The 23318-nt window shown below is 44.5% G+C and overlaps 1 protein-coding gene across 3 annotated transcripts in view; it reads right to left on the minus strand.

Moving 5' to 3' along the window:
• The window catches only part of CEP192 (centrosomal protein 192), a 1292743-nt gene that overhangs the window by 767412 nt on the left and 502013 nt on the right, over positions 1 to 23318 (minus strand). For all 3 annotated transcript variants that reach the window (XM_029590939.1, XM_029590938.1, XM_029590940.1), the window contains one exon: positions 22895 to 23069. In XM_029590939.1, the coding sequence (XP_029446799.1) occupies positions 22895 to 23069 (175 nt within the window). The remainder of the gene's footprint in view (positions 1 to 22894; positions 23070 to 23318) is intronic.

The raw sequence follows: 23318 nt of genomic DNA on the forward strand, positions 1-23318 counted from the left end.
CTCCCTCAAGAGTCCAAAACAAACGACCCAAATATTTGAAAATCAGGTTTGAACCACGGTTCATAACAAAAACCAAAATATTATAGAATCATTATAATAGATTCCTCATGTATGGCAGCTAACAGGTAGGAAAATCAGTCTTTCGGCAGTAGCACCCGGGCGGGATCATGGACTGATCTGTATTACAGGAATGAAAGTTAGCAGGTAAGAACCAAATTTTCCTTTCCTGTACATACCCAGATCAGTCCAGACCAGTGGGATGTACAAAGCCACATTACACCAGGCGGAAATCCGAAAGACCCGCTCGCAAGACGCTCTCCCCAAAAAGTACTTGGTCAAAATCCCTGACATCCAGACGATAATGCTTTGTGAAGGTATGCAGGGAAGATCAGACTGCGACTCTACAAATCTCCTTAGGCGACAACGGACACTCCACCCAAGAAGCCGCTTGCGCTCTCCTCGTGTGAGCTTTCAAACCAATCAGGACACGGTGACCATTCCCGAAGTAGGCCAAGTAAATTGTTTTCTTCAGCCAGCGAGCCAAGGATGCCTTAGATGCCGTTTCACCCTTCTTTGAACCTCCAAAGAGCACAAAAAGATGATCCGATTTTCGAAAAGAGTTAGTGACCTTCAAATACCGAAGGAGAACCCGGCGGACATCTAACAGATGAAGATCTCTTCCCATAGTGGGATCACGAGCCCAATCAGGGAATCTGGCTAACTCCACGGACTGATTAACGTGAAAGGCAGACACCACTTTCGGAAAAAAGGAAGGGATCGTGCGTAGGGATATTCTATCAACTGAGATGCGAAGGAAGGAATCCCTACAGGAAAGAGCCTGCAATTCTGAACTACGCCTCGTGGAACACGGCCACCAAGAACACAGTCTTCAAGGGGAGGTCCTTTAAGGAAGCGTGTCCCAGAAGCTCAAAAGGGGATCACAAAGCGCCCTCAACACCAGATTGAGATTCCACTCCGGGCATAACTTATGAAGAGGACGAAGGTGCTTCACCCCTTTCAGGAAATGGAAAATGTCAGAGTGGCTGGCTAGAGGCCTGCCACCTCCCCGCCCTAGGAGACATCCCAGGGCTGAAACCTGAACATGCAGGGAACTATAAGCCAAACCTTTAGATAATCCCTGATGCAAAAACCTCAAGACCTGAGGAATGGTCACCGACAAAGGCACTACACCCTGTTGGTCAAACCAGACTGCAAACATCTTCCACGCTCGAGCGTTTGCCATAGACGTTGAGGGCCGCCTGAACTGAAGCAGGGTGGAAATCAACTGTTCCAAATAACTGTTCATTAGTAACCGCTGCCTCTCAAACACCAGGCTGCAAGAGAAGTGATCCTCCCGATCCGAAAAAAATGGGCCCTTGTCGCAGGTGGTTTGGCAGATGAGCAAGGCGTAGTAGGCCGTCTGTCGCCAACCTTACCAGGTCCACAAATCACTGCCATCGCAGCCACCAGAATTTCCGAACCGGGATGGTCCTCTATGCACCAGAGAACGCGCCAGATCAGGGGCCATGGAGGAAAGGCATACAGGAGGATTCCGGTTGGCCACTTGCAGACTAGGGCGTCTACTCCTACCGCCCCGATTATTTCCTTCTTTCGGCTGAAGAACCGGTACATCTTGGTGTTGACACGGGTTGCCAGGAGGTCCCAGTTGGGGAACTCCCCATCGGCCACAAATGCGATTCCAGCCCTCCCGGGATAGTTCCCACTCCCTGGGATCTAGCTGTTGATGACTGAGGAAGTCTGCCTGCACGCTGTCCAGTCCTGCCATGGGGGAGGGCCGCGATGCCTTCCATATGAAGCTCGGTCCAAGCGAAGAGGAGGTGTGCTTCCTGTGACACGGCCGGACTTCATGATTCCTCCCTGGTGATTGAGATATGCCACCGTGGTGGCGTTGTCCGAGAAGACTTGAACCATTCTCCCCTGCACCGGGGACTGGAATGCCAACAACACTTTCCAGACTGCCCTTGACTCTAGGCAATTGATAGACCACAACTGTTCAGGTAAGGACCAGGTTTCCCTGCGCCGCATGACCGAGGTACACTGCTCCCCAGCCTTGAAGGCTCGCATCCGTTGTCACAATCACTCATTTTGAGACTTTGAGGGGCATCCCCTTCTGTAAGTTATCTTCCGACAGCCACCATTGCAGGCTGGACCTGATTTGCTGCAACAAAGGCAGGGGCAACTGGTATTGCTCAGACACTGGGTCACTCCGCAACAGTAGATCTCTCTGCAACAGTCTCAGATGAGCGAAAGCCCAAGGCACAAATTCCAACGTCGAAGCCATGAATCCCAGAACTTGAGGGTAATCCCACACTCTAGGGATTGGAAGCTGTAACAAGAGACGCACTTGTTACTGCAATTTGTACATCCTGTCGTTCGTGAGAAACACCCTGCCCTGGAAGGTATTGAAACGAGCTCCCAAACACTCCAGACACTGTGATGGAGTCAGATGACTTTTTGCTTCATTGATTACCCAGCCTAGGGACTGGAGACAATGGATCACACGACAAACCATTCGCTCGCCTTCCTCTTCTGACTTGGCTCGAATCAACCAATTGTCGAGGTAAGGATGGACCATTATACCTTCCTTCCGGAGGGTTGCCACCACCATGACCATCACCTTGGTAAACGTGCGCGGGGCTGTTGCCAGTCCGAATGACAGTGCCCAGAACTGAAAATGCTGACCCAGGATCTTGAATCGTAGGAATCTCTGGTGAGCGCTGCGAATCAGGATGTGTAGATAAGCCTCTGTGAGATCAAAGGAGGTGAGGAACTCTCCCTTTTGAACCACTGCGTTGACTGTTCGAAGTGTTTCCATTTGAAAACAATCGTCTTCAGAGCCAGCAATATTTGTAGAGTGTCTTTACCGCGGCTCACTTGTTGCGGGAAACGCATCACGAGAGGTTGAGAAAATTTTAAGGCGCAACCTTTTTCCACCTCCAACACCCAGCGATCAGAGGTGATCCTGGCCCACTCCTCGTAAAATTGGGACAACCTGCTCCCCATCATCCCGTCCAAGGAGTGGGCGGGCCTGATTTCATTGGGCAGGCTTCCCAGTTCCAGTTCCCTGACCAAAACCACCTCTGGCAGGACGATTGGAGCCGTGAAAGGATTGTGTACCGGAAGAGGTCTGTCTGGAACCAGAGAGTGGAAACACTCCCCGTCCTGCTTTTTCAGAAATCTCGAAAATGGGATCGAGGACCGAATGATTTCCTGAAGCGCTTTCTATCTTCCAGCAGTTTATTGCCCTTGGAATCCTCCAGAGATTTCATCAGCTGATCCAAATCCTCGCCAAACAGCAACTTCCCTCAAAAAGGCAGACTGCATAGTTGCGACTTGGAGGAAGCATCCGCTGCCCAATTGCGGAGCCATAGAAGTCGCCGAGCCGCCACAGAAAAGACCATAGTCCGGGCCACTGAATGCACTAAAGTCATATAAGGCATCCGCCACATATGCTACCGCCGCCTCCAGACGAGCCCCCTGAGAAGCTGACAGTCCTAGAAGACTATAGGTCCTGCAGTTTTTGAATCCAACATAAACACGCTCTTTGCATCATGCTGGCACACACCGCCGCCCGAAGTCCTAAGGACGAGACTTTGAACACCAGCTTCAGATGCAGCTCCAGCTTGCGGTCCTGCACATCTGAGAGCAGCCGCTCCTGCCACTGGAATGGTCATCCTTTGGTCACCGCTGATACAGCCGCATCCACCTTAGGTACCCTGAGGCGTTCTAAATGTTCCTCCATTAGCAGGTAGAGTCTCTGCATCGCCTGGCCAACCTTAAGCCCCACCTCCGGGGATTCCCACTCCCAGCTGAAGAGCTTTTGAATCTTCTTCGGGATGGGATAAGCAATAGGTGGACCCCAGAGACCATCCAGGATTGGGTTCACTCCCTCGCTGTCGGAATCTTCCAGCGAGGGACTCACCCCCAATTTCTCAAGCACCTGGGAAATAAGGGGGTGCAAGTCCTCCCTGTTAAACAGCCGGACTATGCAGGGGTAGTCCACCTCCACACTAGGTTCTACCGGATCCTGATTGTCGTTGCCCATATCTACATCTGGAGGGACCTCACCCTGATCTGCAGCGGTGTCCCATCAGGGGCAGACTGGAGTCGTTCCCCTGCTGGTCGACTGCACCCACTAGATCCTCCCGAGCCAAAGTTGCCCGGAAAGGAAGTCCGTCAGTTCGCACATGGGGACGCTTGGGAACTCCCACGCTCCCATTCTGGGCTTTGCGCTTCACGAGCTTCAGAGCCAGAAATGCTTCTTGCATGAGCAGCACAAATTCCGGTGAAAATCCCCCCAATCCCGACTTGTCACTGCTAGAACCAGTGTCCATGTCTCTCAATTCCTCCGATCTCGGAGTCCACGCAGTGGGGAGGTCATCCTGGGAGACCTTTTCCACAGGGTGTGCAGCGGGGGTTGGGCTCCTTCCATTAGACCCAGCCACCGAGCCTGTCCTGTGTGCAGACATTTTAGGTTTGATCTTCTTGTCTGAGGCCCCTTCCTCACCCAGTGCACAGTCCATGCACAGTGACAGGGGGTCTGAATAAGCTGACCATACCCCGCAAGCCTTACAGGGTTCCACCAGAGGAGTTTCTGCCATGTTCCTCCTGCAAAAAGGGGCATATAACTCTCCCCCCCCCCCCCCGGAAGAAAGCAGGTGCTGCAACCCAGCCCTAGTGACCCCCACCAAATACGCCGCGAAAATCGGCCCCAGGAACGCTGGGGAGCTGTGTGGGAGATCAGAAAAAAAAACCCAAAATGGCCACCTTGGTAAAAATAGCTCCAGATCTGGCGGTAAAAATGAGGCAGGGAGCATAAAAATGTCCTCTGAGGATCTTACCAGGGCTGAAACATTCTCCCCACCTCTTCAGGGGTCTGCCTGGCTCTGCACCACTGGGCAGACGAATTTACCCTGGGAGCCGCAGTGAACAGGGAGTTGGTTTTTTTATGTAAAAAAAATAAAATAAAAACAACTTCTAGTAACAGAAAAAAAAATAAAACCTAAGCTAAGAATAATACAAAAAAATTCACAAAGGGGCTACTTCCCTGTACCGTAGACACTGAGGGGAGCCTTCAAGTCACTGAGAGAGCCAGTCCCCTGGCTATCAGGAGACCAGGAATCACAAGGGCTAGCACCGCCAGGGGTAACCAATCCCCCCGTTCGCCCGGCTCTACCTGAGGGATGGCCCAGAAACTGAACCTAGCACCTCAGGGAGCAAGAAAAATGCATCTCACACAGAGCTGCAGGTATACACAACCATTATCTGCTAGAGTCATAGAAATAATGTTGAGCTGCATGTGGCACACTTGGGATACCAGTGCCTTGAAGCTTTGCTCTCTGACTCCATCTGCTGGTGGGCGTGCATAACCCACTGGTCTGGACTGATCTGGGTATGTACAGGAACTGGGTTCGATTCCTAAGCCAGACCCACTACTCTGAGCTAGTTGGGGATGCTGTGGAGATAGCATTCACCAACCCTGTGAGGAGAAGTTAGTCATGCAACAGTGACATCCAGTAATCTAAACCAAGGTCCACAACTGCAGCGCTCTGGGGGATTTGGTGTATGACACCCAGTGACAAGGCTAAGTGAGTAGGAAGCTATAAAAGAGGGGAAAGCCAGATAGATACAGAAAGGTCTGTGGCAGTATCATACAGCAAAGGCCAGCTCAAATTGAATTGGAGAGCCCAAGGAACAGGAGGAAGCTACCAGGTTTAAAAAAGAAAAAAAAAAGCACTTAAACATCATAAAGCATAGTAGAAGAAAAAAGGTTAAGGAAGCAACATTAAAAATAATTCTCTATATATTTAAGTTACTAAACCATTTAGGCATGTTTAAAATGCAAATTTACTTATTTCCTGTTTTATTTGACATTGCTAATTTTATTTTTTAATGTAGCACTAAAAAATGATTACTGATTCATATCAAAGTGCTGTGGGATCAAGATAATATCAAAAGTAAAATCCTGGAGGTCCATATTCAATAGGCTGGGTAGTGAACAAGTTATTGGGATAACTTGACACCTATTCAGCAGAAGAATATACTAGCCTAAAATTATCTGGCTACATATAGCTGGATAACTTAAAAACCAGCTATGTTTGAATATAGCCAGCTAGCTTTAAAAGCTATAGGCGTTTTGTGGTCCAATAATATGCTACTTATCTAGATATCTTCAAAAGATATCCAGGTAAGTAGCCCTGTTAAAAAAAACCAAAAAAACAAAAAACAACTATAAATGGGTTTGAGGCTTGATCACCTCTTATTGTCAAAATCACAAATAAGGCACCATTGGGCTGTGTACCCATCTACCTCCAATGACATGCCACACTATAGATCGATCCCCTCACCGTTTTCCTTGCTCTATTACTTAAGTAAAGCTGCCCTCCAACCCTTCCCCATAGGTACATTTTCAGATGATCCAGCACCACCCCCCTCCGGAACTTACCCAGACCCTTCCCCATCCTCTCCAATAACAGAGAGGTCCTGCCAGTAGCGAAGTACACGTACTGCTCCTGGTGTTCCATTAATGCTAGTGCAGTACTAGCACTGGAAGTATTAACTACCCATAGTTCTGTGCTTCCAACGCAGGAAGTACAGGTCCTGATATCTAATGCTCTACATTTGAGATCCCCAAACTATGGCCCATGGGCCAGATATGGGCTACTAAGTATGCTCTTCCAGGCTAGCATACTTTACTTGCCCACAACCCAATCGGCAAAGAACTAAAGGTGAACTTTTTTTGGCTGAAATGCAGCAGGGGTGGCAGTGCTGTAAATGTCACAATGCCAGCAGGATTCCAAACCCCCAGTGCCAAAAAAGGACCCAGCAGCAGTATAAATGCATATGTGCTTGTGGGATTACTAACCCCACTGGCAAAAGTGGCATGAGTCAGGATGAAGAGAAAGTGAAGGGATTTGTGAATGAGATGGAAGGTAGGTGAAATGGATTCTGGGGGTGTGGAAGGGATGCCAACTGACTACATGTCATACCTCTGAACTCTGCTTCCTACCTTCTCCAGCATTTTAAATCACTAAAAAGGCCAGAACCCAAAGAGAACCAGCTCCCCCATTCATAAAAACTCCAAGGGAGACTCCCCAGCTCTCTTTGTCATTTGGAATATTGCATGTGGCTCTTTCTATAAGAGGATTGGGGACCCCTGCTTTATATATTCCCACTACAGGTAAACTCAGCTTGTCATAAGGAAACTTGCACTCCTATAATAAAACATTTTACAACAAAGGGGACGGCCAAGTAATAACATTCAATTCATAATGAAATCTATTAAAAAAAAAATTAGCCAGAGAACACGTTCCCTTAATATTGTTTCATACAGTGTTTCTTCCTAGCCACTTTTATCAATCATGGATTTTTTTCATTGCCTGGCTCTGTTGCTGAGTTTAGTTCTATAACAGTATATTCCCTGAAAAGTTATAATACCATTTACTGAGAAAACATCATCTATTCATGATAAAGTTCATGAATAAGGCCACATAGTACAGGGGTGGCCAACCTCAGTCCTCAGGAGTCACAAAACGAGAGAGGATTTCAGGAAATCCACAATGAATATGGCTTGAGATAAACTGGCATACAATGGAGGAATTGCTTGCAAATCTCTCATATGCATATTCATTGTGGATAACCTGAAAACCTGGTCTGTTTGCGGCTCTCGAGAATCAGAGTTGGCCATTCCTAACACAGTGCATGCCTTCAGATGTCATGAGAAATCTCACTTGCAAAGAATTCACATTTCACCAATACTACTACTGAGGGGGGATATGATAGAGATGTTTAAAATTATGAGAGGTCTAGAACGGGTAGATGTGAATCGGTTATTTACTCTTTTGGATAATAGAAAGACTAGGGGGCACTCCATGAAGTTAGCATGGGGCACATTTAAAACTAATCGGAGAAAGTTCTTTTTACTCAACGCACAATTAAACTCTGGAATTTGTTGCCAGAGGATGTGGTTAGTGCAGTTAGTATAGCTGTGTTTAAAAAAGGCTTGGATAAGTTCTTGGAGGAGAAGTCCATTACCTGCTATTAAGTTCACTTAGAGAAAGCCACTGCCATTAGCAATGGTAACATGGAATAGACTTAGTTTTTGGGTACTTGCCAGGTTCTTATGGCCTGGATTGGCTACTGTTGGAAACAGGATGCTGGGCTTGATGGACCCTTGGTCTGACCCAGTATGGCATTTTCTTATGTTCTTAACTATAATGGCTTTGCATTTCCTGATGCCATCTGTTCAGGATTTCCTGCTTTTCAATACTTGGCACTACTGCCACAGTCCGTTGTCCCCTTGTTGCAAACCTTCAGCCAATCTAATTCATCACAGAAAAACTCTAAACAAAGGCAATTTTAAAGAAAACTTCTCAGCAACAATTCATCTGTATCTTTCATCCAAGAACCCATCTCCCTCCCTCACTGATGCTTTTTTATCATGTGTCAGTTGGCGTGGGCAGCCATCTCTCTCATCGCTGACGCTGGGACTGACAGCTCTGCCCTATTGGCGCCAACCCACCGGGGTCACAGAGCATTCCGTGACTCTCAGTAGGCCTGCAAAGCGCCTCCAATTGCTGTTCCCCCCTCTCGGCCGAAAGTACCGCCCTCTGATGGCATCACCTGCGGCGCCAAAAGGATTTTAAAAGCCAGCATGGGCGGCAGGCGTCGCGTGCCGAAGGTGCGCAACCAAGGAGCCTGCCTCACCAAATCCAGCCACCTTACCACAACACCCCCCACCCAGCCTCAAACACCCCCCTTTTTTAATAACTCTCTAACCATTCACTTTGAAAAAACATTGCCTCCATTAGTGCCTAGCTGCTATGCCACCGCCACATCCGCAATTACTAGCATCTCATCCCCCACCACCATCCCCAGTTCACCACCACTATCAACTACACAGCCACACCCCCACTTCAACCAAACATGCTGACACACCACATTCCTATCCTTAAACACCACCCCTCCAAACTCAGAAACCCCCCATTAACCCTGCACACCCCCACCCAAGATCCTTACTGCCTATCATGCTATCCCCCTTCACACAGTTTCTTGGACTCACAGCCTTCTCCATCCTACTCTTCAACTCCCAATCCATTGTCAAAGACACCCATACTCAATAACATGCTTCTGGACTGGAAACCTAACATCTGCGCTATAACAAACCTGGCTCAAGGAAACAGACTCTGTCCTCCTAAACCAACTCCCCACGCACAGATATGACATCTTCTCTATACCAAGGCCTAAAAAAAAGAGGAGGTCTCCTACTAGCAGCTAAGAAAGAGTTTAAACTAACACCTCACTCTGTTATTACTGCACCTAAACTTGAAATTGGCCTCTTCAAATCAACTACAAATATGCCTAGTCTACGCCCTCCCTCCCCCCCCCCCCCCGGCCTACTTGAAAACAATCCATCCCTCCTCATTGAATTTATAACAGAGAACATAGAAATGGATACCCCAGCCATTATTCTCGGAGACTTTAACCTCCATGTAGATGCCATCCCTCTCTCCCCCACGTGCGATGCCTTCCTGGCCTCCCTCAATGCCATGGGATACAAGCAAATCAAATGGCCACACACACAAAGCAGGTCATTCCCTAGATTTAATATTCATAAACTCACATCCTCTCCACAGACGCACCCTCCTGCTCCCACGTCCCCTGGTCTGACTACTCACTCATAAAAACAAACCTATCTATAAAGAAAAAACCCACCCCTCATCACACAGACAAAAAAAACATCCAATTCAGAAAACCCTGCAGTAGAGACAATCTAATTACTGCCCTTACCAACACCCTTGATAAACTTGACCTGACACAGAATCTGCCCTCACCTCTTGGAATACTCTCACCATCAACCAATCGCCGACACTATCTGCCCCCTATCCACTAAAGTACTAAACCCCTCTAACACAAAAAAAGCCACAGTACTCACCTGAACTCAAAAAACTAAACATGACCTAAGAGGCAACGAAAAGAAATGGCGCAAAGATCCCTCCCTTACCCAACTCGCAATATACAAATCCTCCCTGCACATCTACCGAACAACTATCCTTAAAACAAAACGAGACTTCTACGCCCTCAGAATCCACAACTTACAATACAATGCCAAAGCCCTATTCACATACATCTCCGACCTCTCAAACCCCGCCCCCCCCCCATTCCGGACAATGACTCCAAAACAAAATGTGATGATCTCGCCCATTTTTTCAGCCACCTTGCCAACCAAACCCCTCCCCAAAAACCCTCACGTTTCCATGAACTCCTTCAAACCCACCTCATCTTCCGAGATAGAATCAATATTAAGGAAAATGAAACCCACTTTGCACCCTTCCGATACTATCCCAACCAAATCGCTCTGGACTATCCCAAATATAATAGTCCAACCACTAGCTGGTATAGTCAATTGCTCTCTCTCCCTCGGAAATTTTCCAACCCCCCTAAAACAAGCCATAATCAAACCCATTCTTAAGAAACCCAATTTCGTCCCATCTGACCTCACTATCGGCCAATCTCAAACCTACCCTTCCTAGCAAAAATTCTCGAAAAAGTAGTAAACCTCCAACTCACTGACTACCTCGAAAACCATAATATCCTATTCCCATCCCAGTTTGGCTTCTGCAAATTCTTAAGTAATGAAACCTTTCTATTATCTCTCACAGATTTCATACTAAAAGGTTTAGACAAGGGCCAATCTTACATTCTAGCTTTGCTAGACATATCATCCGCCTTTGACACCATAAGCCATAACATCTTACTAAACAGTCTCATAGAAATTGGCATCTCAGGAACCCCCCTGCGCTGGTTCGAATAATACCTAGACAACAAACTACAAGGTCAGAATAGGTAATCGTGAATCCAAACCCATCAACCTAAGCACAGGAGTTCCCCAAGGCTCCTCGCTATCCTCTACACTCTTCAATATTTACCTTCTTCCCCTCTGCCAACTCCTCTCTGATCTAGGTCTCATGCACTTCATTTACGCGGACGACATCCAAATCCTTATCCCCATCACAAACTCATTACACAATTCCCTCAAAACCTGGGAAAACACTCTCTCCTCAATCAACAACCTCCTCACTACCCTTAACCTCACACTTAACACCTCCAAAACTGAACTCATCATCTCGCCCCACCACAACACCATCAAATATAAACTCCTTCCCCCCCCCCTCAACACCCATTTTGCAACACATTCGAGACCTAGATGTCAACATAGACAACCACCTAAACCTAAAAAAATTCATCAGTGCTACCATGAGGGAATGCTACTACAAGCTAAACACCCTAAAGAAATTAAGACCACTTCTACACACCAATGATTTCCGCACAGTCCTTCAAAGCCACTATATTTTCCAAACTTGATTACTGCAACGCCCTACTCTTAGGCCTCCCCAAATCCACTATTAAATCTCTCCAAATGCTTCAAAGTTCTGCTAGAATCCTTACCAACACTCGCAAAAAAGACCACATCACCCCTATTCTCAGAGATCTACACTGGCTCCCAGTCTCCTTCCGAATTCTCTACAAGACACTCACAAACATTCATAAAACCCTACACAACCAAAACATACATTGGCTCAATGACACCTTACAATTCCACACCTCTTAAAAAAAAAAAAAAAAAAAAAAAAAAAAAACACTCACCAGATCCTCCTACAAAGGAACCCGACACAACCCCTCTCCTAATCTCACTCATCTTATAGCTATGATAGAACGTGCACTATCCATTGCAGGACCCTCAATCTGGAACGCCATGTCCCCTGACCTGTGCCAAAAACACTGCACCCAGAAATAAAAAAAAAATAAAAGACTCAAAACCTGGTTCTTCAAACAGGCATTTGAATAACCCTTCCCTTAGATCCGCTACCCCTTCAGTATTCCCTTAACGTATGCCCATCCAATTATCATAGCCCGCTTAAATTATTGCAACTTGCCTTACGGAATTTGTAAATTTTTCTCTCCTGTTTGAATTAATTCTAATTTCGGGGGGGGTTTTCTATCATTCTACCAGTTCCATGTATACTTCTCTTATATTGTTATACCTGTTCTGTATAAACCGATATGATGTGCAAATCAGTATCGGTATATAAAAACTTTTAAAGAAATAACATCACAAAATAAATATATCTGTTTATAATATAAACTGCTGTTATGAAATGGTCTTATAGAATCATTCTGAACTTATAAAAGCAAGTTTGCTTACCGTAAACGGTGTTTCCGTAGATAGCAGGATGAATTAGCCATGCTGTCATGGGATCTGTCAATCAGGTCCGGGAGGCGGAGCTTGTCAAAGCAGAGGTTTGGTTTTTAGTCTCTGCGGCTGCGCGCGTGTTCCCGCGCAGGAAAGTAACAGATTTCTCCTCGGTCTGTGATTAAGCTGTAGTTGAGTCGAAGAGACAGTGACTGCCAAGGAGGAGGGCGGGTCAGCATGGCTAATTCATCCTATCTACGGAAACACCGTTTACGGTAAGCAAACTTGCTTTTTCCCGTTGATAGCAGGGCTGAAATAGCCATGCTGTCATGGGAGTCCCAAGCTCCCGATCATGTTAGTTGTGATATGTATGGTTGAACATGATCTTTAGTAATGTGGTAGTCACCGTGGACAGAAGGATAGGATTGCTTGCCCTATCTTCGCATCCGTGGTTGCTTGTTGATCAAGGCAGTAGTGTGATGTGAAGGTATGGAGTGATGACCATGTAGCTGCCTTACAAATGTCTATGGGTTGTACATTTCGTAGGTGTGCCAATGAAGCCGCCACTGCTCTGACTTGGTGAGCTTTGGGAATAGAAGAGAGATGTAGTTTCTGTTTGTTGTAGCAAAATTGTATGCACTGTACTATCCAGCTGGAGATGGTATGCTTGGTCACTGGAAGTCCAGGTGCCTTCGGGTTGAAAGATACAAATAGCTGAGAGGTCCGGGAATCCGACTTTGTTCTTTCTTTGTAGTAAGCTAATGCTCTTTTACAATCTAGCATATGTAGTAATTTTTCCCTATCATTAGAGTGAGGTTTAGAGAAAAAATTGGCAGTTCTATGGATTGATTGAGATGGAATTGAGAAACCACATTCGGTAAGAAGGATGGGTGAGTCCTGAGAATTACTTTTGATGATAAAACTGCAATATAACATAGTATATTAACCGTCATACTTCGGTTAATATACTATGTTAAAGTTCCTTTCATTTTTCCTCTTGCTCCCAGTTGTACTCATCCCTGTTTTATTGTAACTAACTATTTTGTGTTTAGCACCTATTATTTATTTCGTTCATTGTTCCTTTTTTCACTCCACTGTTTATTGTAAACCAGCATGATGTGATACCCTCACGAATGCAGGTATAGAAGAAAAAAAAAAAGTATGGAGTATAGTCGACTAAAGCTTGCAATTCACTGACTCGACTAGCTGATGTTACTGCTACTAGAAATATCACTTTCCAAGTAAGGTATTTCATGTGTGTGGAGTCCATAGGTTCGAATGGGGGAACCATGAGTTGTTCAAGGACTATGTTGAGGTTTGATGGAACTGAAGGTTTTGAAGTTGGAGGACGAAGGTGCATTAATCCCTTGATGAAACGAGAGAGTCAAGGGTGATTGGATATAGGGATATCATTTATTGGTCTATGATATGCCCCTATGGCACTGAGATGAACTCTAATGGAAGATGTGGCTAGTCCAGCTGTGTACAGAGTATGTAGATAATCCATGAGTATTTCCGGTGGACAATCCAATGGTGGTACGCCCTTGGATATCCACCAAGTAGAATATAGTTTCCATTTCTACTTGTAGTTTCTTCTCGTTGAGAGTTTCCTGGATTCTAACAAAATGAATTGTGTCGAAGCAGAAACTCCTTGTTCTGTTAAAATGAGTCGTTCAACCTCCATGCTGTCAAATGGAGAGATGAGTGTAGTGGGTGTAGAAGTGTCCCTTGATCCTGGAGCAGGAAATCTGGATGGTTCAGTAGTCAAATTGGGTCATCGATAGAGAGCCGGAGAAGGAAACTGTACTATGGTTGTCTGGGTCAGACTGGAGCTACTGGTATCATTTGAGCTTTGTCTGCTATGCACTTCTGAATTGTACTTGTTATAAGTGGGATTGGAAGAAAGGCCTGTCGTCCAGGGAATGAGGAAGGCATCCTGAGCGACTCTGAACGGGCTGGGATGAATCAAGCAGAATTTTGGAACTTGAGCATTGATCTCTGTTGCAAAGAGATCTATCGCAGGTGTTCCCCATTGTATGAATATGTTTTGGGCTATCTTTGCATTGAGTGTCCATTCGTGAGGATGAAAGATTCGACTTAACCTGTCCGCTCTTGTGTTCACCACTCCCAGAAGGTAAGTCGCTTGCAAATGTATGCAATGTTGATGACCATGCTCAAAGATGATCAATGTCTCTTTGCACAGGGACCATGAACCGGATCCTCCTTGTTTATTGATGTAAAACATTGTTACTTGATTGTCCGTGTAGATCATGACTCTGTAGCCCCTGAGGTAGTCTTGAAAAAACTTGTAATGCCTTTTGAATTGCTCTGAGCTCTAATAAATTTATCTGCAGGGTCTGCTCTGCAATTGTCCATAATCCTTGTGTTTCGTAAATCTCGAGATGTGCTCCTCAACCCTTGCGAGATGCATCTGTGGTTAGGACTACGTTGTGAGGAGGGGGACTGAATAGTGCTCCCTTGGAAAGGGTGGAGTGTAAGAGCCACCATGCTATGTCTTTCCTCATTTCGGCTGTCAGCGATATTTTCTGTGTCAACGGTTGTGAATGTTTCCATTGTCGTTTCAGTCCCCCCCACTGTAGATGTCTCATGTGTAGTCTGGTATTAGAAACCGTGAAAATGGCTGCCGCCATGTGACCTAAGATTACTAGAACTTGCTTCGCTGAAGATCTTTGAGTGTGGTTCAATAGATAGATAGAGAAGTTGACGTAGTTGTATTATTCGTTCGGTTGGGAGGTATGCCCTGTTTAAAGTTGTGTCCAGGCATGCTCCTATAAACTGCAGTTTTTGTGTTGGTTGCAGATGTGATTTTTGAAAATTGATCACTAGCCCCAATTCTTGTAAGCACCGTATCACCCGGAGGTGGTCGATCAAGATGTCCGGAGTCGAGGCTATTATCAACCAATTGTCCAGATATGGAAAGACTGTCATACCTTGTTGTCTGAGATGAGCCACCACCACAACCATGCATTTGGTGAAAACCCTGGGTGCAGCCGATAGTCCAAAGGGGAGAACCTTGTATTGGTAATGTTGATGCCTGTTAATGAAAGCATAAGTAACGCCAAGAGAATGGATGGATTGGAATGTGTGTGTATGCATCCTTCAGATCGATGGAGCACATCCAGTAGTTGGGTTGAATTAGAGGTAGAATTGACTTCAAGGATACCATCTTGAATTTCTCTTTGGTCAGGAATTTCTTGAGCTCTCGAAGATCCAGGATAGGGTGAAGGCCACCTGATTTCTTGGGTATGAGGAAATATAGGGAATAGAACCCAGAGTTCTGGCTTTTTAGGGAAATCAGTGCAATGGCATTTTGTTTGTGAAGGAGAGCAATTTCCTTTCCTAGTTGTAACTGAGATCTTTAAATCTTTAGAGTGGGAAGGTGAGGTAATGTTTTGTAGTGAATTGAAGCTGGTAACCCTGACGTACTATTTCCAAAACCCATTGATCGGAAGTTATTCTCTCCCAAACTGGTAGGCAAAAGTGGATTCTTCCCGGTGGCACTAAGTGTTGTGGTGGTGGTGGCTGTATGATTAAAAAGATGGGGTTGCTTTCACTGCAGTTGCTGGCTGCTGCTTTGTTTGTCTCTGGTTTTGTGGTTTGCCCCTGCGTTGAAGAGGGGCATCATGTTGTTGTTGTGGACGTTGGAAAGACGGATATGTTTGTGGACGAAAAGATTGGTAAGACCTATATGGTCGATGGGTATAGGATGAGCGGCAGTTAGATGTGAAATAACGTCATGTGTTTGAGTAGGTAGGTTGTGTTGTAAGGATTGCACTGCTAGAGCTTCGTCCTTCAATTTGCCTACTGTCTCTTGAAAATGATCACTGAACAGGTTGTCCCCTGTACACGGGAGGTTTGCCAATTTTTTGTGTAAATCCTCTGATAGTACTCGATTGTAGCCATGCCATCTTGCTGATGCCCTAGAAGATGTTTCAAATCCTTCGTACACTGAACGGAGGTGTCTGGAACATTCCTCCATATCATGGAGCGGCTGTGGAGTCTGGTCTGCCGTCGAGGAAAGCATACCCTTCGTGGCCTGAATGCATTCGTATAGGTACTGTACCATATAGAATTGGTGGTGCATAGTTCTGGCATTCAACATTGCGTTCTGATACATTTTCCTCCCAAATTCGTCCAAGTATCTGTTATCCTTGGTCGGTGGGTATGAAGTATGTGTTTTTGATTTTTTGAAGCGTTGCATCGCCGATTCAACCACAATTGAAGCATGGGGTAACTGTGGTATAGAGTACGCTGATGTTTTCTGCATCCAAAACTTAATGTCAGTTTTTCTCGAAACTGCCGTGAGAGAATGAGGTGTTTCCCAGGATTTTTGTAAAACACTATGGAGTACCTCTTGCGGTGGTAGAGATGTGGGTTCTCCTGGGACATCAAATATTTTGAGAAGACCTAAGGTCTCTAATCTAGGATCTGACTCCTTTTGCACCTCTAAGTGTAAGATAGTACCCAACTTTTCTAAGAATTTTCGGTATGAAAGGTCTTCTGGCGGGGAGAATGGTTCCTGCAGTTGTTCCTGCGGGTCTGAAGAAAATCCCGTAGATGATGAAGGAGATGTTCCGGGAGATATGGAATCTTCGGGTGTGTCTTGTTTTGTAATTGTTGAAATTGGTCGATCTGGTACCAGTGATGAAGGAGGTTCTACCGACGGTTCTCTAGAAAGATGAACACTCGGTTCTCTGGAACTTACAGATGGTTGATTAGTCATCTTGAAGGATGATTCTAGGGTTTCATAGAAACCTGCTAGAGACTGAGATAGTTGCCAAAATGCCTCATTTTAGGAGGCATTGCCGATCGACCCATTTGTTTTGGTAAATGATGTGGTGTTGGCTCCACCGGGGTTGGCTGGGGTAATGTAGCTGAGACGTCGCGTGTCTTGTGGAATTCACCTTCTGCAATCTTGGAAGAGTTGCTTGAAGACGTGGATGCATTAGAAGCTGTATAACTGCTCTATGTGAGAAGGTTTTAGTACGTTTACTCCTAGAAGAGATGGAAGTAGAGGGACTGACATCCCACGCTGTATCTTTATGTGGAAGTTTTTTTATGATGTGAATGATGCTTATGGCGATGGGTCGGTACGGATCCCATGTGTACTCTATCCCCTGCTGGTGACCGTCTCTTATGTTTTGGTCGGGATCCTCTTGATGATGGTGAAGTATCTGAGTGACATTTCGTAGAATCATGAGAGGTCGAGCGAGATAATTCTGGGGATTCTTGTCTTCGCTTTAAGCCATGTCGGGTAGAGTGTTTTGACTTATGTACTATTTGTGTCAGAGGAGTTCGTATATTCACTCCTTTCCCCGGCGTTGGGCTCCTTGACACCGTCCTGAATTCTTTTTCAGTACGAATTGATGTTCTTGGCGTCGCGTGCGCAGTCTTCAGCGCCGATTTCAGTGCTGACGGTTCCGGCGCGGTTAACTGTAGCGCCAGCCCCCCTGGCGCTGTTTCCTGCACCAGTCTCGGCTGATCATGCAGCGCCTTCCGTTTTAACAAGGCCGATTTGTCCCGATCGGTCGGATCAGATCCCTGATCCGATGGCCTCAAATGTTGTGGTACCTCCTTACCTCCAGACCTGGAGGGACGAGGATCCCACGATGCTGCTCTTCTATGTGAGGGAACTGGCGTCGAAGGTCTCGGCGAAGAATGAGCCTCCGATGGGTCCAATAGGCTCACTAACTCCCTCATTTTGTAGGCCCACTGTCTCTGGGCCCTAGGGGACATGCGAGCACAAAGCTCGCAGTCTGTTTGATTATGGTTGGCACCGAGGCAACGGTAACATCAGTCAAGGCCGTCCGTGACCGACATTACCTTGCCACAGCGACATTTAAAACCTGATTTCTTCAACATCTTCTGAGAGGTCAGCTCCGCGTGCGATCCCGCGTGCGGAAAGAAACAGACTGAGAATCTGTTACTTTCCTGCGCAGGAACACACGCGCAGCCGCAGAGACTAAAAACCAAACTTCTGCTTAGAAAAGCTCCGCCTCCCGGACCTGATTGGCAGATCCCATGACAGCATGGCTAATTCAGCCCTGCTATCAACGGGAAAAATATGTTCATTCTGAAGCATTTGGTGGTATACAGAATTCATACCCCTCACTAACGTATGTACAGAAGGCAAGCTTTCATAATACATTTCTCAGCTTTGTAGGTTGTTTCTTGGTAGGTGCTATCAACAACACAATTAGAATTACCAATGTTATGTCTTATATTTACATGTTTTACATATAGTCTTTACCAGCACAAAACCACCACCTTCAATATTTGAGGCTGATAGCCTTCTAGCCACATAACATAGAACAAGGCATCAAAACGTTATCAAAAGCCACTGTAAACCTACAATAGCATTTTTAAGCTTTGCAGTTTATAAAACCTCTACATAAGTCTGTACTCAATACAATTCTTAAAGCAAGCACGAGAGGGCAGTAGATGCCAGGAATAATCTTCCACAAAATGTAACAGAAACCAGTAGCGTGATATAAACACAACATATGTACATGCAATCTCCACTGTATGCAAATCTCTCATGCATATTCAGTGTGGGTATCCTGATTTAACTGGCTAGTAGGATATTTAGGACTATTGAATACCACCGGTATTGTTTGATAAGGGGTCAAATGATCCATACCACCACCAATCTTTAAGCCTGCTCTAAAAAAAAAAAAAAAAAATTCTCTCCTAAGGCGCAATACCTGTGGCCAGTCTTGTAGGATAGCCACTTCAGAGGTTCTTCATACCATATCAAATGCATCAAAGGCCAAGTGAACTAGATGCATTTTATTCACCTCTTTATCCCATAAAGAAAAACTCTCTCTGGTTTGCCCTGAGGGACATACCGAGCAAGAGACTACATTTCATGTCCATAAGATATTCAAGTACTTTGTCACACACCTGGTTCTTCTGCTACCTCTTCCCATGAAATGCAAGCTTCTGATTCCTGATCTGGTAGAAAATATGGATTTCATAACGACTAATTAAAAGACCATTCAGAAGTCAAATCCTCAAGATGACTGGACTTTATATCTGCTGTTAATTGAGCTGTTAAAAGATAGTGGATTCTATGTCTTGTTCCATAGAGGAATAAAGGATGAATAATAACTGTCTCCAACTACTTAGAACATCCAGATATTCCAGAAAAGCAAAAAGTAGAACACAGAAGACTCCAGATGTTTGCAAAACCAGAGGGACTATATACCCATCTATTGAATAACGGTGGTAAAGAAAATGTTATTAACTATAGAATTTCTAGCTGAACAGTCCTAACCTTTATAGCCTTTCCTCATAGGTGAGCCATTCTATGCCCTTTATCATTTTGGTCACTCTTCTCTTTCTCCATTGCAGCTTTTATCTGAGATGCAGTGACCAGAATTGCAGATTAACCATTGAGCAATGCAGAGACATTAGGACATCCTCCATTTTATTTGCCATTCCCTTCCTAATAAATCAATGTAATATCAACTATGAGATCCAGATCTTTTTCCTGCGAGGTAACCCCTAAAATGGAACCTAACATTGTGTAGCTACAGCATGGGTTATTTTTCCCTATATGCATCACCTTGCACTTGTCTACATTGTATTTCATCTGCCATATGGATGCCCAACCTTCCAGCCTTGCAAGGTCCTCCTGCAATTTATCACAATCCTTTGTGATTTAACTATTCTGAATAATTGTCTCATCTGCAAATTTGATCACCTCACTCATTGTACCTCTTCCCAGATCATTTATAAATACATTAAAAAGTACTGTTGTGTGACTTTCCAAACTTCACAATGAGTGGCACTGGGTTTTGAAACACTAGACTACTCCTCCACTCCAATAGGAAAATTAGGTAATAGTAAGTAAAGTTTAGTTGTATTTTCTGCTTTCTTCTTGATGTAGATGTTAGCAAAAAGGAATATAGTTAATTTATGGTAAAATAGCTATTGTTCCTCCTCGTGTGCAGGCAGGCCCCACAGTACTCAACACTCACAGTTGTACCACTTCATGTATGCTCATCTCGCGATGCATGAGAAGCATACATGATGCACTAGTACCAACATAGGGCCTGCCTGCTCATGAGAAGCCACAGGAAGGACTGTCATAGTTCTGCGACTAATCCTACTCCACCGAAAGGAGCAAGGCACCGGGTTGCAACAGCAGCAAAAGAAACCCTTGGACCCTGCTTGCATAGAGATTGTATGTGTAAATGGGAGCCTGCCTGGCGTGTGCAGGTGTATCTGAGTGAATGGGAGCCTGCCTGGCGAGTATATGTCTGTGCGTTTCTGTGTCACTGGGAGCCTGCATGGGCTGGGAGGGGGGGTATGGGGATGTGCGCGTGTGAACAGGTACCTGCCTGGTGGGGGGGGATGGGTGGTCGTATGTGAACGGGATCCTACCTGGTGGGGGGGGGGGGGGGAGAGATGGGTGGTCGCGTGTGAACGGGAGCCTGCCTGGTGGGGGGGGGGGGGGGGTTTGGACATGTTTGTGTGTGAATAGGATCCTGCTTTGGGGTGGGGTGAAAAATTTTTGCCACCTCCACTTAGACACAATAAGCTCAAGGTAACTGGAAATCAAAACCTTTCAGGTATGGGAAGCGGGATATTTTTCCCTTCTTGTTTTAATTATTTGGTGTTTAATGTGTCTGCTATTTTGAAATATTTTATTGCCATTTGTACATTTTTAAAAATTTTTATATGAGGTAATTGTTATTCTAATTGTCATCTTTTTGACATTCTTTTTAGTAGTATGGTTTAGTATGATTGTTTTATTTTTCTTAATTTTGTTTGGTTTATGAAGATTGGTGATGTTTGTTTTTCCATTGCTTCATATTATACAGAGTCTAGCTTGTTGGAGTTTACAGTTCAGTTTCTGTCTACACATACATTTCTATTTATATTTTATGGTCTCTATTCTGTATTTTTTTAAGGTTTGCCTGTGTTCTGTATGTGTAAGCAAGGAGAGGTATTCTGCTAGCATGAATAGCTTCTATGTAGGAATTTAGAGCAGACTGATTTGTTCTGCTTTCCTAATAGAAGGTTTATCAGGGCCTGGTTTAATATTTGCTTTTTCATAGATAAGAGTTTTCCTGTTTGAGTGCTTGTTAGTACTGTTTTGGTATGGGATTTTTACTATATTCCAGTCATTCAGTTTACTAAAGGCTATCCACGGGCCAAACCTACACATAAGATGTATTACAATAGGCCTATATGGGTTCTAAGTATCTTTTTTCTTTTTACACAAGGTTTTCTGGTTGGAACCACAACAGTGCATGCTTTTCTATACAAACTGATACCAACTATGGGGCCCAGCTGGCATCAATTTTATGTACCGGTAGGTAGAGAAGGAGCACTTAGGGATCATTTAGAAATTTTGGACTTGTGGATGGGTGTAAAATAGGTTTCAGGAAGTGTGTTCATTTTCATATTTTCAATTGTCTGAGGGAGCAGGGCTTTTTTCAGCAGCAAAAGGGGGCTTGGGACAGAGCTTGAGGCTGACAGTTTCTACAGTGTTAGTTATTGGGGGAAACAAAAATTGTTTAAAAAAAAACAAAGTGGGAAGGAGCAGTACAGCAATTTTTCGCACAGGGCAGCAAAAATGCTAGCAACGGCCCCACTTGTCGCCTGAAGGACCTGGTGACAAAGCAAAAAAAAAAAACTCTCAGGCATTTCCTGAGCCTTCCAATGCTTCTGCTTTGAAAGAAAAAAAAATTCATACCAAATGACTTGCCATTTGTAGTGGAGAAAAACCCATCCATTATCAATTAATGTTTTTAAATGTAAGCAAGTGCCTGCAATTTCGTTATGAGCAGCAAAGTTTATCTGACCATATAAGAGTGATATACTAGAAATCAGATTTAGTATGAAAGGTCATTTCTGATAATATATCATGCAATGTAGTCCATGTGGGTAAAGATTTCTTGAAGTAAGATTTAATGCTTTTTAATTTTTGTGCCCCAGTTTTCTTCTCCTCCTCTGGACTTTCATCAGAATCAAAGCAGACCTCTACTTGGCAAAGGCATCAAAAGCCTTTATTCGCAACACCACTGGATTTTCCTAACTTAAGCCCCCTCTTCATCCCATTTTCTAGCCCAACCATAAGTAGTCTTCATCTAGAAGCCACAGATACCTCCCTCTTCAGAAACTCAAAACAGCACCTACAGTTCAATAGTCCATTTTGCCCCCAGCTTTCAAGTCTAATTGGATGCACGAAAGCTGAGCATGAGAGAACTTAGAAATCAATCCCAGATCTTCTGCACGATTGCACACAATGCAACTAAGCCACAAGGCCACCTCATTTTCTTATATTAAGAGAAATGTTCTTTAGCTTTTAAAACCACTCTAGCCATTCCCATTTGACACAGATCCTTGTAAATACCAGCATATCTGTACTGATTATAAAGAAATGCATTTGTGTCTAGTACTCCATCAACAACAAACTATGTAATTATTGAAAAGCAGGAAATCACCATAATAAAAAAAAAAAAAGGTTTAGCCACATCAATGTGAAAAGTGTAAGATTCAGGTAAAATAAAAGAGCCAAATACATTAAAAAAATAAAGAACACTAGGAAACAAGTACTATTTTTTCTGCACTGCATAAGGACCCTTAAGCTGTCAATATGAGCAGTAGCAATATGAATTAATCTCAAGTTTATTAAAGATTACCTACCTGGTTCTCTGGACTAGGCATGACAGTGGTCTCCTGAAGAGTACTGTCAGTGGCAGAGATGTATGTCAACCTACTTATGCTAGGACTTGAACTTGATGATTGAGAAGACAAATTATCACTACAAGCAGGCCTTTGAAGAGGAGATGCAGTACTAATAGAAGAATCACCAAAGGCTCTGGGGAAGGAAAAGTCTAGATTTAACACAAAAATTATTTCAATTACCATGAAACGTCAACTTATGATTACAAAATGTAAGCCTTATCAAGCCCTCATTCTGATATCATCAAAATCTAGCAATTTTACCACTGACAATCTATGTTGTATGAGGATTAAACCATATCACATAGTATAAAACCAGTTAACATATGAAAGTCAATCATGAATACATTATGCTCATGCATACATCTCTATTAATACATTTTTA

Source organism: Rhinatrema bivittatum, chromosome 2 (genome assembly GCF_901001135.1).
Source record: "Rhinatrema bivittatum chromosome 2, aRhiBiv1.1, whole genome shotgun sequence".
Classification (NCBI taxonomy): Eukaryota; Metazoa; Chordata; class Amphibia; order Gymnophiona; family Rhinatrematidae; genus Rhinatrema; species Rhinatrema bivittatum.